Source organism: Typopeltis vanoorti, chromosome 8 (assembly GCF_054136105.1).
Source record: "Typopeltis vanoorti isolate ZY-2024b chromosome 8, IOZ_Tvanoo_1.0, whole genome shotgun sequence".
NCBI classification, from domain to species: Eukaryota; Metazoa; Arthropoda; class Arachnida; order Uropygi; family Thelyphonidae; genus Typopeltis; species Typopeltis vanoorti.
In genome coordinates, this window is record NC_143556.1 from 114,340,900 (window position 1) to 114,355,809 (window position 14,910).

The following is a 14,910-nucleotide window of genomic DNA, read 5'->3' on the forward strand; positions in this document are numbered from 1 at the left end:
GCGGTAAAAAAAAACACTCAACAGGCATACAGTCAGGAATACATATCCATACTTGAAATGTGGAAAGGCACCAGGAGTAGATGATATTCGACCGGAAATGCTTAAGTATGGTGGTATAAAAGTCTTACAGTGGCTGCACTGCATAGTTCAGAAAGCATGGGAAGAGGGACGAATTCCCGATGATTGGAGTAGAGCTCTCATAGTACCCATATATAAAAAGGGAAATAAAACTGAATGTGAGAATTACAGAGGTATTTCCCAACTGAGTGTTCCTGGTAGGATTTATACTAGGATACTTGAGAAATGGTTGTGAAGAATTCTAGAAGAAAAGCTAGGTGAAGAACAAGCTGGATTCAGATCAAATAGCTGTCAGGATCAGATCTTTACTTTACAACAAATAATTCAGAAATTAATGGGAATATAACAAAGATCTGTATTTAGGTTTTGTCAATCTGGAAAACGCATATGACAAGGTGCCAAGAGAGAAGCTATTCAATATGCTACAGTTATATGGTGTCGATGGGGCATTATATCAAGCAATACTTAATCTTTATTTGAGTTGTAAATCAGCGGTTAGGATTGAAGGAAATACAGGAAGATGGTTTAATGTTAAATCTGGTCTGGGACAAAGATGTACATTATTCTCTCTGTTATTCAATATCTATATGGATCATATTATGAAGGAAAGTGGTATTGGAGATGTTAATCTCAGCTCTTTGCTTTATGTGGATGATGTTATATTTCTAAATAAATCCGCCACAAGTCTGCAAGATTCTCTGACTAAATTGAATAACTGTTGTAATAGATATGGTATGAAGGTCAGCAATAAAAAGACAAAGACAATGAAAATAGGCAGAATCATTGAAAATGTCAACTGTGTTGTGAATGGAGAACCTGTGGATCAAGGACAACATTTCAGCTACTTAGGCACGATTTTTACTGAAGATCGTAAATTAAATATGGAAATAGACAACAGGATCAGCAAAGCTGGTATGGTAGGAAGTCAATTGAATAAATTCGTATGGAATAAGAGAGAAATTAGTCAGAACACTAAATGAGCTATATACAAGACAGTGTTCAAACCAGTTTTAACTTATGGATCTGAGAGCTGGGTCAGAAGTAAAACACTTGACCAAAGACTAGAAACTGCAGATATGAGAGTCCTGAGAAAGATTAGAGGCGTGACCAGATGGCATCAATGGCAATATCATATTAAAAACGAGGATATTAGGAAAAAACTTGAAATTGTCAGCATCCAGGAATGCGTTAGCAGAGCTAATTAGCAAAACAAGTGTTCTCCACCAGGTTGGCAGGAAAACAACCCAGAGGAAGACCAAGATATAGATGGATTGATACGATACAAGGTGCCTTAGACAATAGAAATATAAGATCTGATAATGTTTGTAGATAGGAAGTTAGTAACGATGTAAATTTTTCATGTAGTACTATCATATCCTGTACACCCCTTGAGGGTACATGGCAGGAATTTGACGATGAGGTCTCTATCATATCTCCATCTCTTGGTTTTATTCCCAGAAGCCCTTTGTGTTGTCTTCACAATTTTGGCTATGTGTCCCCTAAATTTCAGATCCTTATCCACTATCACCCCCAGAACTTTTATTTCCTCCACCTCCAACAATATGTCCTCAAGCATAAATTCTGCATCCCATCTTTGTTTTCCAGATTTTAAAACCTTACATTTTGCAACATGAAACTCGCATCCCCATTTCCGTACCCAATCACTTAATCTATTCAAGTCTTCTTGTAAGGCCACAACATCTTCACTACTCTTCATGGTTCGTCCCAGCTTTGCATCATCTGCAAACAACTGAATATCTCCATCCAAATCTTCACCAATATCATTAATATACAAGTTAAACAGCAATGGCCCTAAAACAGACCCCTGAGGCATTCCACTAGTGACTTTCCTTTTCCTGGATATCGTTCCCCCATACACAACTTGTTGATACCTAGCAGATTGGCTATCTGCTAGGTCTCCAATTCAATGCACTAATCTAATATCCAACCCCATCTGCTCTAGCTTGACTGTCAACTTATCATGAGGTACTCCTTTGCAAAATCCAAGTATATTACTGTGTATCCTTAACTACCCTTTCTTTGATTACTACCAATTACTACAAACTAGTCCAATGAAAAACTGGATTGTTTGCTTTCAGAAGTAATGAATGAGTGAGAAAAATAAAACACAAATACATTGAAAAAGCTATTTAAAAAAAAAATAATAATAAAACTTATACTAAAAAGAGTTGAGAAGAAGCACATAAAACTAAGAGATATATTAGCCAAAAATATAGTATCTCAAGCATATAAGATTTATTAATTTTAAAGACAATATTCATAGCTGATAGATTTTAGATTACATCAAAATTAATGTCATAAATAAATTAGTGAATGGAACACTGAAATTCTTATGGTATATTCCAGCATTTTGATAATAACTACTTAGAAGAAGTGAATCCAATTGATATGGAAATTTTTAAAATGTACTGAAAACTTAAAAATAGAAAGCTCAGGCATTGAGCAAATAAATGCTCAATGTCTGCAACACAAGCAGTTGCTAAATTAGCTGATAACTGTTGGAAAAATGGTATAATTCCAAACCACTGGTTAAGGCCAGAGGAATTTGCTGAAAAAAATAAGCCTTTTGAATAGTGCACATTACATTGTTGAACAATAATTAATAGAAGATTTGCTTATCTCTTGTACTCTTTTATTAGAAGAACAAAGTCAATTCAAGCATAAGCCTTGCATTGATGGTGTATTTATTTTAATAAAAATTATAGAAAAACAAATAGAATTTAATTTAGAAATACATATAGCATTTGACTAGTTATAAGAGAAAAAGTGCTGACAGATTTCGAAGCTAAGAATAAATCATAAATACCTTATACAGGCAATGTCTATACTAAAGACCACAAATCATGTTAAAATTTGGTTGTGAGGATTCTGAAAAAGAAGAAATAATTACAAAGCAGTATTTAAGTAACGCATCCTTTTTTTTTTTTTTTGATTCAAGCATGGCAGAAAACTACAGTCAGTCACATGAAAGCACAGCATACAGGTAGTTCAAAATGGCAACTGTTATAGATATACGTCAAAGAGTGTGGTGATTGAATTCCTTACTATGGAATACAAGTCCAATGGATATTCATACCAATCTGCCAGCCACCAGCAGCAATGGCCACACACCAAGAATTGCACTGCTGTTCCAGTCAAGGAGGAATGGCAACTTGTGAATTGCATGGCTATGCACAAGGCTATGTCAGTATTGGAAAACCAGTAGTGATGATCATCGTTGATCACATTGGCCACATCACGTTTTGTGCACAGTTGATCTCAAAAATGCTGAATGACAAAGTCCAGAAAGTCATCTGTACAGAAATTTCTTCACTACAAGAATGAGTGGGGAAGGCATTCCTATCTTACAGGCACAAGTGATGAAATATGGGTTCACCATTATGGCTAGAAACAAAAAGACAGTGATAGAATGGCATCATCTCAGTTCACTGTGAAAATAAAAAATATTCAACAGACAGTCTGCCATGAATTTTCCATACAGGCAATTCATGGCAGCCGTATTCTCGGACAAAGTGGGATCTTGCTTGTGAACTTTTCTGAAGAGAGATACATTATTATTTCAAAATGGCATGAGGAGACATTGCAGAAATTGAAATACATATTTATAGAGTTTGGCCCACCAGAAATATGAATGCGGTCCTCCTTCTCCATAACTGTGCCTAACCTAATTTGTGCACAAGGGATGCAAGTACAATATCTGGCTGGACTAGTCTTCCTCATTCAACCCATAGTCCATTTCAGAACCACTCTGACTACTACTCATTTGGCTTTCTGAAAGATGTTCTCTGAGGATGACATGCTACAGACAAGCAGCTGTTCATGAAGAGCTCCAATATAGGGAATGTGGACTGCAGAGTTTGGTGGATAGAAGGAGAGGTGATATGATTGAGACTTTTAAACTATTGAGAGGTGGTTACAGGGCTGACACTGGGGAGTTCTTTCGCTTGGTTGAACAGCAGGAAGGAGGTGATGACAAGAGGCCATCCCTGGAAGTTACGAAAGGAAACTGTGCGCAAGAGGATGAGGAGTGGTTTCTTTGCATGGAGGTTGGTTGAACCATGGAATGCATTGCCTGATGGAGTGGTGAGAGCGAGAACGGTCAATGAGTTTAAGGAGTGGTATGATAGACTTTGTGTTTCTTAGGAGGGACCTCCCTCGATGAGTCTTTTGACTCCATGGAGGCCTGAATAATAATAATAAGAGTAAAGTGGTTGGCATCTAACTCACCAATGGCAAAATTGTTTACAGAATAATGGTCACTCTGTTGAAAAAATTACAGAATGCTTGAGAAAGATGGAGAATGCTGGAATTTGCAAAAGCCTTTGACAGGATACTATGTGGAATTCTAGTCAGTAAGCCGCAGCAGATGGGGATGGAGAAATATCAGACAGCAGAGTCTAAAAGAAGGCCTGTGACTAGTGGCGTGCTTCCGGGTTCTGGTCTTGGACCACAACTGTTTAATTTGTTCATTAATGATATAGGAAAGAATCTGAGAGGAACTGTTCAGTTATTGGCTGATGATGCAATGTTGGGTAGAGCAATAGTTAATACAGATTATGTCAAAATTTTGCAGGATGATTTGGATAGATTGGGAGAATGGATGTCAGTTTAATGTGGCAAAGGGTAAGGTTATGCATTTTGGGGTGAAAAGATTACCAGCTGTATACCACATCGGCGGAACTGTACTCCAGGAAATTGAATGAAGCCAGAGAGACTTGGGAGTGTTAGTGGATAGGGAGTTAAAGTTTTGGCGCACATAGCAAAGAATAAAGAATACTTTGACGAGCAGAGACAAGCAGGTTATTGTTCCTCTTTATCGAGCCTTGATAAGACCCCATCTTGACTACTGTGCACAGATCTAGGTGCCAGGGTTTCTTGGTGATGAGGAGGTGGAGAGGATCTAGTGGCAAGTGATCAAGATGGTAGCATGTCTATGGAATGAACCTTACGATAACAAGTTGAAGATTTGTGGTTGAAAAAAAGTATCATATGATTGAGACATACAAATTACTGAGGGATTTTTACAAGATTAATTCAGAAGAAATTTTTCAAAACAGGTGTGTTGGTGGGAGAACTAGGGCCATCCATGGAAACTGAGTAAGAATGTAGTTAGCGAGGGTGTTAGAACTAGATTTTTTTGCTTGGAAAGTAGTGAATGTGTGGAGTAGGTTGCCAGAGTCTGTTGTGGATGCCATGACTCTGAATGAGTTCAAAGCAAAGTATGATAGATACTGCACAAATGTTGGATAGTTCTTGACATCATGTTTAGGGCCTCCCTCAGTAAGTCTAAGGACTCCTTGTAATAATTATATATTATTATTACAATTATTGCAATCATCCAGCAACTGATCTCATTCTGCTGGATGGGAAGAATATCGACTGTGCATGGGAAGCATTTAAACAATACTTAAATGATGTGCTATCAGAATATGTCCCGAAAGTTCAAAGAATAAACAGGGTAGGAGTCAAATGGATGAGTAATCTTATTAAGCAAGAGATTCCTAAGAAAAGGATGATGTGGAAGGAATACCGTGTGCATAAGGATGATGCCCATTATGAAACTTATAAGCAGCATTCTAGAATAGTCACAGTTGTTTTACAGAAAGCAAAGTCTGAGTATGAAAAGCAACTGTTTTTAGACAATCCACAAGAATTCTGTCAATATGCTGTAAGTAAAAGAAAGAATGAATATGAAAGAATAACTATTCTAAATGCAAAGAGCATGAAGATTACAGATGCAGAAGAAGTTGTTCAACTAATTAGTGCCCATTTTGTTAAATGCTATCAACCTGGTGTACACGACATTGAGCTCGCTGCTACCTCTTCACTGGATGAAGAAACTCAGGTACATGAGGTATTAGAGCTGTTGCATAAACTGAATAAGAATTCAGCAATAGGGACTGATGGGATATCAGCACATATGCTAAAAGAATGTTCAGCTGAACTAGCTATTCCTTTGATCAGGATGCTTAATATGAGTCTCAGAACAGGAAGATTTCCACAGGAATAGAAAGAATGTATGGTTATTCCATTGTGCAAGGGTGGTGCAAAGACTGAGGTATCCATTATTGACTAATTAGTATCTCAGGAGTGGTGGTGAAGATTTTGGAAAAATTAGTTAGGGCTCGCATTCAAAAATGGGTTGACAGTGAATCCATACTTTGCAATGAGCAATATGGGTTTACTAAGGGAAGGTCATGTTCTAGCAACTTGCTCACATTCTGTAACAATGTTACCATTGAACTAGACAAGGGGAATGGATACACCATGATACTTTTGGATTTTGCTAAGGATTTTGACAGAATATAGTATGGTAGACTGTTGCAAAAATTGGAAAATATGGGTTTGAATTATAGAATATTAACGTGGATAAGAGGATGGCTGACTGACAGATATCAAAAAGTGGTATATATAGGGGATGTGTCTGCAAGATTTAAGGTAACCAACCAGTGGTGTACCACAAGGATCAGTGCTTGGTCCATTATTATTCAATCTATAAATTAAGATATTAGGAAGGATTTGACAAACAACATACAGCTATTTGCTGATGATGCAAATATAGGTAGGGTAATCAGGAATGCTGCTGATATGCAGTGCTTGCACAATGATTTGAATAGGTTGGAATGTATGGAATGTGGGAATAGGAAAATGGATGTCAGTTCAGTGTCAGTAAATGTAAAGTCATTCACTTTGGTGTGATTAAATATCCAATGTCTTATTATATTGGTGGGATTATGCTTGAAGAAATTGATGAGGCTATGAATCTTGGAGTGTTAGTAGATAGAAAGTTGAAGTTTAGGGGCCATGTAACAAAGATTGCAAATACAACTCAAAAGATAATTACAATGTTGAAACGAATGTTCACATGTAAAGATAAGAATGTCATTAGCCTCTTGACAAGCCCTTGATAAGACCTCACTTGGACTATTGTGTGCAGATCTGGTCTCCTGGTTTTTGTTGCGAGTCTGATTTAGTGGGGAGAGCGTTAAAAATGATATCAGGATTATGGAATACTGATTATGAAGATAGACTAAGAATTTGTAGACTGCAGACACTTGCAAACAGGAGAAAGAGGGATGATATGATTGAGACTTAGAAACTTCTGAAAGGATCATAGAGGATTTTAATTTATGAAGGGTGGGGAAAGTACAAGAGGACATCCTTGGAAGCTGAGAATGAATACTGCTAAGAAGGGGGTGAGGGCTAGCTTCCTACAACATTTCTCTATAGGGTGATGTGTGATTGGAATGGATTACCATTAGATATTGTGAGCGCAAGCAATTTGAATGAATTCAAGAATAAGTATGATAGCTGGTGTGTGGTGTAGTATGTGGCCTTCCTCAATGAGTCCCTGACTCCCTTGAGGTCTCTCTTAATAATAGTAATAATAAAAATAATAAATATCTTTTTTTTGCTTGTGCTATTCTTGTTCCCACATCTCTTCCACTTCTCCTATCTGATATTATTAGGCTTTCTGTGTAGAAGTAAGGATGTTATGATTCCATTGTACAAGACTTTGATCAGGCCACATATAGATTACTATGCACGTTTTTGGTCAGCTGGTTTTCAAAAGGTTGATGATTATTATTATTATTATTATTGTTGGAGAGGGTTCAGAGACGATTGACTAAGTCAGTCATTCCTAGTTTCTTGTGTCTGGAATGTGGAATATGAAAACATACTGAGAGAATGCAAGTTACATTCCTAGGGTTAGAAGGAAGAGGGAAGACATGATATAGATGTATAAAGTGGGAATGATGAGTTTTTTTTGCATGGAGAGTGGTGGGTTATTGCCTGAGAGTGTGGTGAGTTCAGAGGCAGTGAATGCATTTAAGTCAAGGCATGATGAGCTGTGATGTATACTAAATATAATTTTTATCTTGCATCTTTCATTTAGGAGTTTATTTATCTTTTTCATTTTCTGCTATTAAGGCTATGTTGTCTGCAAATCTTATTGTATTATAAAACCTGCCATTGATCTCTATTCCACTATTGATTTTTACTTTGAATTTCTTCAGAGCCTCTTCAATGTAAATATTAAAAAGTATTGGTGAGAGTTCACTCCCTTGTCTAACATTCTTTCTTATTTTTGCTGCTTTCCTGTTACTGCAGTTTGATTTTTATATAGTTGATAAGTTAGTCTTCTGTCATTGTAATTTATCTTCAGATTTTTGAGGACTTTGAACGTTGTATTCCAGTCAATGTTGTCAAAAGCTTTTATATTAGTGAATTCTATGAGTATCAGTGTGTTTATTCTAAGTGCTTTTTTATGGTCATTTGGAGAGGTAGTATAGCTTCTCTTGTCCCTCTATTTCTTCTGAAGCCAAATTGGTTATCAGGTAAATGTTCTGTTTTTTTTTAATATGGTAATAGATACATCTAGTTAGGATTTTAATACTGTTGGGTAATAGTCTTAACATTTGGTGATCTTCACATGTTTCTGCTTGGGCTTTTCTTAGAATTTCTAACATAATGCTTTTCTCAAAATCCATTGGGATTTCTCCAGTTGTGTACATTTGATTAATCATTTTATGTAGTTCACATTTTGCTTCTTCACCTAGTGTTTGCAAAATTTCTTCTGCGATTTGGTATATTCTTGGTGCTTTAGACTGTTACAGTTCTTTAGAGCTTTATCAAATTCTGAAAACAGGTTTGAGGGGGGGGGGGCATATTCTTTGCATGGAGGGTCATTAGTGAGTAGAATTCGTTACCTGAGAGTGTGTGGTAAATGTGGAAAATGGTGAAAGAGTTTAAGCACAGTTCAATGATCTTTTTTGTGTGATGACTTTGGGGACGTCCTACAATGTGTTTTTGACTCCAGGGAAGTCTGTTATTATTATTAACACTAAATAATGGCCACATCCCCGTTAATGTGCTAGTCATAAACATGGGCAGTTCATATTTTAAATCTGTACACTGGATTATCTTGGATGATTGAAATAAAGATATCTGCCAGTAATAATATCAGTATAGCTTGATTCTATATTCTCTCATGCAAGCCATGCACATATTTATGTTATAATGAATAGTCCATATCTTGAAAAGAAACTCAGTATGGGAATTATTAGCTAAAATTTTCTAAAACATTTCTGTAGTAGGTATAGAATTCATTTCCTGTCTGCAATTGCAATCTCCAGCACAAATCAGTTTTTGACCTTTCTGATTCGCTGTATTGGTCAAAAATTATAAGCATCAGTGAGACCTTAGTTGACAGAAAGTGATACAGTTACAGGAATAGAATGTAAAGGACACTGTATTTTTAGGGAGGATAGAGGGAATAGCACAGGAGATGGGGTATTGACAGACAGACAGACACCAGAGAAGTTTTATGGTGGAGTTCCTCAGGGTTCTTTATTAGCACTGCTACTCTTTAATTTGCATATTCATGATATAGGGAAAGATTTAAGGGATGGGGGGGGGTATTCGGTTTGCTGGTGATGCAAAACCGAGTTGGGCAATGGTTGATAAAGATATAGATATCCTACAGGATGAGTTTAAATAAATTGGCATTGTGGGAGAAGGATAATCGTTATCAATTTATGTAATGTTGCAAAATTAAGGTTATGGCACTTTGGATTGAAAAGGTTAAGTACTGTATATCACATTAATGGTACTGGATTACAGGAAACTGATGGGGCTAAGTACTTGGAGGGTAATGGTCGACAGAGTTGTTCAGGAAACAAATTACAAAAGTTACTAAAATAGCTCAAAAGATTACTTGGATGCTGAGAAACACTAATAAGATAGGAATGTGTTTATCCCTCTGTAAGGCTGGGATTTGGCTGCATCTTGACTACTGAGCCCAGATTTAATCACTTGAGTTCTTGAGGATCAGAAACGAGTGTCCAAGCTGTTGATAGGTCTGTGGAATGCTATCTAGGATGATAGGTTGAAGGTATGAGTTGTGAAGTTTAGTTGATGGGCAGAAAAGAGGTGACATGATAGAAACGTTTCAGTTATTAAAAGGATTCTATAATATTATTGACACCAGGGAAATGTCAATACATGATGAATAGAGAGAGAACTAGGGGCCACTCTGGGAGTTGTGTTACAGTATGGTTAGTAAAGGTGTGCAGACTAGATTTTTGCTTGGATAGTTATGAATGGATTGCCAGAATTAGTTGTGAGTTCCCTGACAGTGAATGAGTTTAATGAGAGCTATGATAGGTATTGTATGTATAAAATGTTGGTGTGGGTCTCCTGAGATGAGTCTTCTGACTTCATGGAGATACACATATAATAATAATAAAAACTTAAATTTTCTAGGCTACTTCATCTCTAGCACCCTAACTGGAAATTTAGTTTCCTGTAGGTGTTATGGATCCTTCCTTTCTCATGTTTCTTGAAGGGGAGAAAAATCATGATATGCTCTTTTAGTCAGGTAGTATATAAGCATAGTGTTTCTGTTATTTATCCAGTTTTACCTCTTCCTTTGATCCTTCATACATCCATGGGACCTGTCTTCAGTTGTTCTATTGGATGAGTTTTCACTGTTCTTTGCACTTTTCTGGAAAAAATAGCACACATAATTTGGTTTTTGTTAAAGTGCAGTGTCTGAAATATTTCAGCCACTACAGAATGCAATTTGCTTATATCCCAAATCAAGCCATTCTCATTCATTCATTCATTCAGTATTCACGTAGATAACTACAAAATACCTACAAAAAGGTACCCACTTGGATAACTTTTTGTAGGTGTCCACTTGAATGCAAAAAGAATGTATTGCTAGAACATGAGGATTAGATGTTAGATCAGGAAACTGCAGTACTCTATATTTTTTATAATGCTATAAGAATTTTATGTTAGTAATATTTAAAACTATTGCCATAAGATAGTTGGCTCTTCTATGAAGATGGATAACTTGCAAATCCACTGTTATATCCTAGAATACCTTGTGTGTGTGTAACTAAAGCAACTTTACATACATACATAATTACATGCTATGACAGCTATGGGTCATAAAAGGCATAAGTACTAATGATGAATATTTAAAACTGCTTTAGTCACATTCAAGTTATCATTTTTCATAGAAAAGCCAATTAATCAAGTATAATTTCATGAAATTCAGTTATCTTTTTTTGAGTTCTGCATTATGTAACAAAATGAACATATTCACCTAAATTCTTTTTCATTTTAGTGTACTGTGCTATGGGAACATATTATGATAATGCTACAAAATCATGTATCCCTTGTCCTATTGGCACATATCAAAATGAAAGTGGTCATCTTCATTGTCAGTCATGTCCAGAAATAGGTGGAAGGTATGGTATCACAGCCTCTTCTGGAGCAAGATCCCCTGATGAATGTAAAGGTATTTCATTTTTGTTTAAATATACAATTGCGATAAAAATCAAATTTAATTTGCTTTGCACAGTTGCATAGAGTGCATGTACAGTGTTGCTCACTAAGTTGTTATTTTTTAGTAGATATTAGTGAAATTGTTTTATATATATTTGGTTGTATTTTGTTTATTTTGACTTTGCAGTTAAGTCATGTTGTTTTAATCATCTATCATTAAGTGATATTCTTTTCAGAATCATTTTTCGTTATGGCACCGATGCACGAGAAAAATGGTGACCAAGACATCAGTGTTGGCCGATATTAATGTGCAGGATTTAGTTCAATGTATTGTGTTTTTGATGTACTGTATTTGTTTCCAAGAGTGAATGGTTTGTGGTACGAGAGAGAGAACAAAGAAAATATTTCTTGGAAATGTTTTGTAAATAAATATAAGAAATGTGAGTCACGAAAGAATGAAGTGACTGATAATACGGATATAAGGCATGATTGTCAAGGTTTCATGGAGAATGCGGTAGCTGTGAGTGATAATGCACAAAATATGGCTGAGAGTTTGAAAGAAGTGGTTGAAAGTAATGTGGATGAAGAGATGTTAGCATGGAAAGAAATTGCATGCTTACGTGAACTCCTTCACAGGACAAAACATGGGCTCAAGCGACTGGAGAGACGATTGGCAAGTGGTAAGGAAGGACAGAGCATGAAAGAAAGACTAAATGGGAAAAGCATAAAAGTGCGAGAGACTGGGAGAAAAGAGATAATATTGTATGGGGATTCATTGATAAGAGATGTACTAAATGAGAAAGTGATGAAAGCATGTTTTCCAGGTGCTGTAAGTGTGCAGAAGAATGGAGCGAATGACTTCATTGTATTGACTGGCACAAATGATATGAAAGAGTCGTTAATGGAAGCAAAAATGGAAGCAGGATTTGAAGGGGATAAATTAACTGTGGAAAGGGTGCAAAGGTGGATAACAAAGATGGTGTCAGGACTGTACAATGTTAGTTATGAGGATCAGCTGAGAGAATGTGGACTGCAGAGTTTGGTGGATAAAAGAAGGAGAGGCGATATGATAGAGACTTTTAAACTGTTCAGAGGTGGTTACAGGGTTGACACTGGGGAGTTCCTTCGTTTGGTTGAACAGCAGGAAGAAGTCATGACAAGGGGCCATCCCTGGAAGTTACGAAAGGAAACTGTGAGAAAGAGGATAAGGAGTGGTTTTTTTGAATGGAAGGTGGTTGAACCATGGAATGCATTGCCTGATGGAATGGTGAGATCGAGAACGGTCAATGCATTTAAGGAGTGGTATGATAGACTTTGTGTTTCCTGGGAGGAACCTCCCTCGATGAGTCTTGATAGACTTGTGTTTCTTAGAAAGGACCTCCCACGATGAGTCTTTTGACTCCATGGAGGCCTGAATAATAATAATAAAATGAAGACCATGAAAGTAAAGATTGAGAGTCTACTGACAGAACTAAGAAGAAGGGCCATGATTGTCAATGAGGAGATTTTGCAGGAGGAATGGTGTGCAGTTTATTGATGTATGGGGTGAGTTTGATGGACAAAAAGACTTGGTTCTGTCTGATAGACTGCATTTGAATGGTTTTGGAATTAGAATGTTTGGAGAAAGTGTTGTTTAGTGAGAGAGAGTGACAGTGCAAAACAAGTGAAACTAGAGATATTATGGAGGATAAAATCTAGCATGTGTCTGGCCACTCCTGTGATAAATGAGCATGGGTACAGTAATGATGCAATGCCGAACGGGATTTCACAGGTCTCCAATTTAAATAGGTTGGTAATGACATTACATACCGTTAAGTACGGGTAAAAAGGAACAGTGAAATGCATGTACACAAATGCAAGAAGTATCAGGAATAAGGACAAAGAGTTTTTGGCATTGGCAAGCTCATCTTGGCCAAAAATTATAGGCATCACTGAGATCTAGTTGACTTAAAATGATATAATTACAGGGATAGAATGTAAAGAGTATTGTAGTTTCAGGGAGGATAAAAGGAACAGGACAGGAGGTGGAGTATTGCTGATGATAGCTGCAGAATTACAACCAACAAAATTAGAAGTTAAAGAGGTTTTTAGTCTGAGGGAGATGGTTCATTTGAGACTCTGATGTAAGGGAGGCAATAGGACAAAATACGTTGTTGGGTGCTGCTATAGACCAGGGGATCCACATGAAGATGTAGATGTTATGTACCACCAAATCAATACAATGAATGTAGGCTGAATAATTATTATGGGAGACTAACTATGGGGACATAGATTGGAGAGAGGAAAGGGGGACATATCAAGATGTAAGTGGAAATTATACAGTTGCTAAGGGATAATTACATAAAACAACATGCATGTTATAAAGGGGACAAGAGGTTTGAGGGTGTTGGATCTGATAATAGCATCAGAAGATATACTGTATTTACTCAAATATAACTCACACTTTTTCCCTTAAAATGAAAGTTAAAAAATTGTGGTACAAGATATATGTGGGGATTTTCAGAAAAAATTAAATTGATGTTTATAATTACATTCTGAGTATTCATTGTAATTTATAATTGCTCACCTTTATAAAATGAATGTATTTAAATTTTAATTATGAATGTTATTTACATGATCAGCTGCTCACCTTCATCACATGACATATTTGAATCTTTAGGGACAGTGCTTCTGTAATTAAATTAAAACAAACAGTTTTATTATTGCTTGTCCTTTTATCATTTAGGAATCATAAGATCACCATGATTTAAAAAACTGAAAATGGGTATGACTTACCAAGAATCTGCTATTCGTTATCACTACTACCAGTCTCGCATATGATTGGTGTGGTATTAACAAAAGATCATGTTACTCAACACAAAGGCAAGCTGGCGATTGTCAAGTTGAAATGCCGATTCTCTGAAGAGAATCGGCATTTCAACTGTACAATTCTTCAGCAATCTCTTCAGCATTTCAACTCAACAATTCCACCGAATTCCAAAATATCTGAAACTTCCGTAATAACATTCACTATCTATTTCTTAAAGTTTTAAACTTTTTTCATGTGCTAGGTATATGTGAAACTTTTTAATTTCTTTTTTCATAAAGTAAAATTGGGGGGGGGGGGGGGGGCAAGATATACATGAGGGTGAGTTATATTCAATTAAATACGGTATTATCCATGACCATGGTAGACACTGTGCTTCCACCTGAGGAAAGTAATCATGCAGTCTTGTTCTGGGAAGTTGCCAAACACGTGGAATTCTCTGTCAAGAAGGGGCTTATGATCAATTATAAGGCTGTGATTATGAGAGACTCAGGAGTCATCTTGGAACAGTACAATGGCTTGAGAAGCTACAAGGAAAGAATGGCAAGTGGTCAGAGATTGCCTGAGGGTAATGATATCAGCTATAAACCAAGTTAGAATGTTTTATGGAAAGAATCGGATGTTTGTGATGCGAGTGCCACAGCTTTGGCACTAGATCATTCAGGAGCCTAAGGAGTGAATTAATGCAAATGCATTAAGGACAGGGA

The 14,910-nt window shown here is 36.5% G+C and overlaps 1 protein-coding gene across 1 annotated transcript in view; it reads left to right on the forward strand.

Annotated features, from left to right (window-relative positions):
- The window catches only part of LOC150104294 (uncharacterized), a 636,238-nt gene that overhangs the window by 563,532 nt on the left and 57,796 nt on the right, over positions 1-14,910 (forward strand). The window contains exon 47 of the mRNA XM_090396452.1: positions 11,237-11,410. Within this exon, the coding sequence (XP_090252578.1) occupies positions 11,237-11,410 (174 nt within the window). The remainder of the gene's footprint in view (positions 1-11,236; positions 11,411-14,910) is intronic.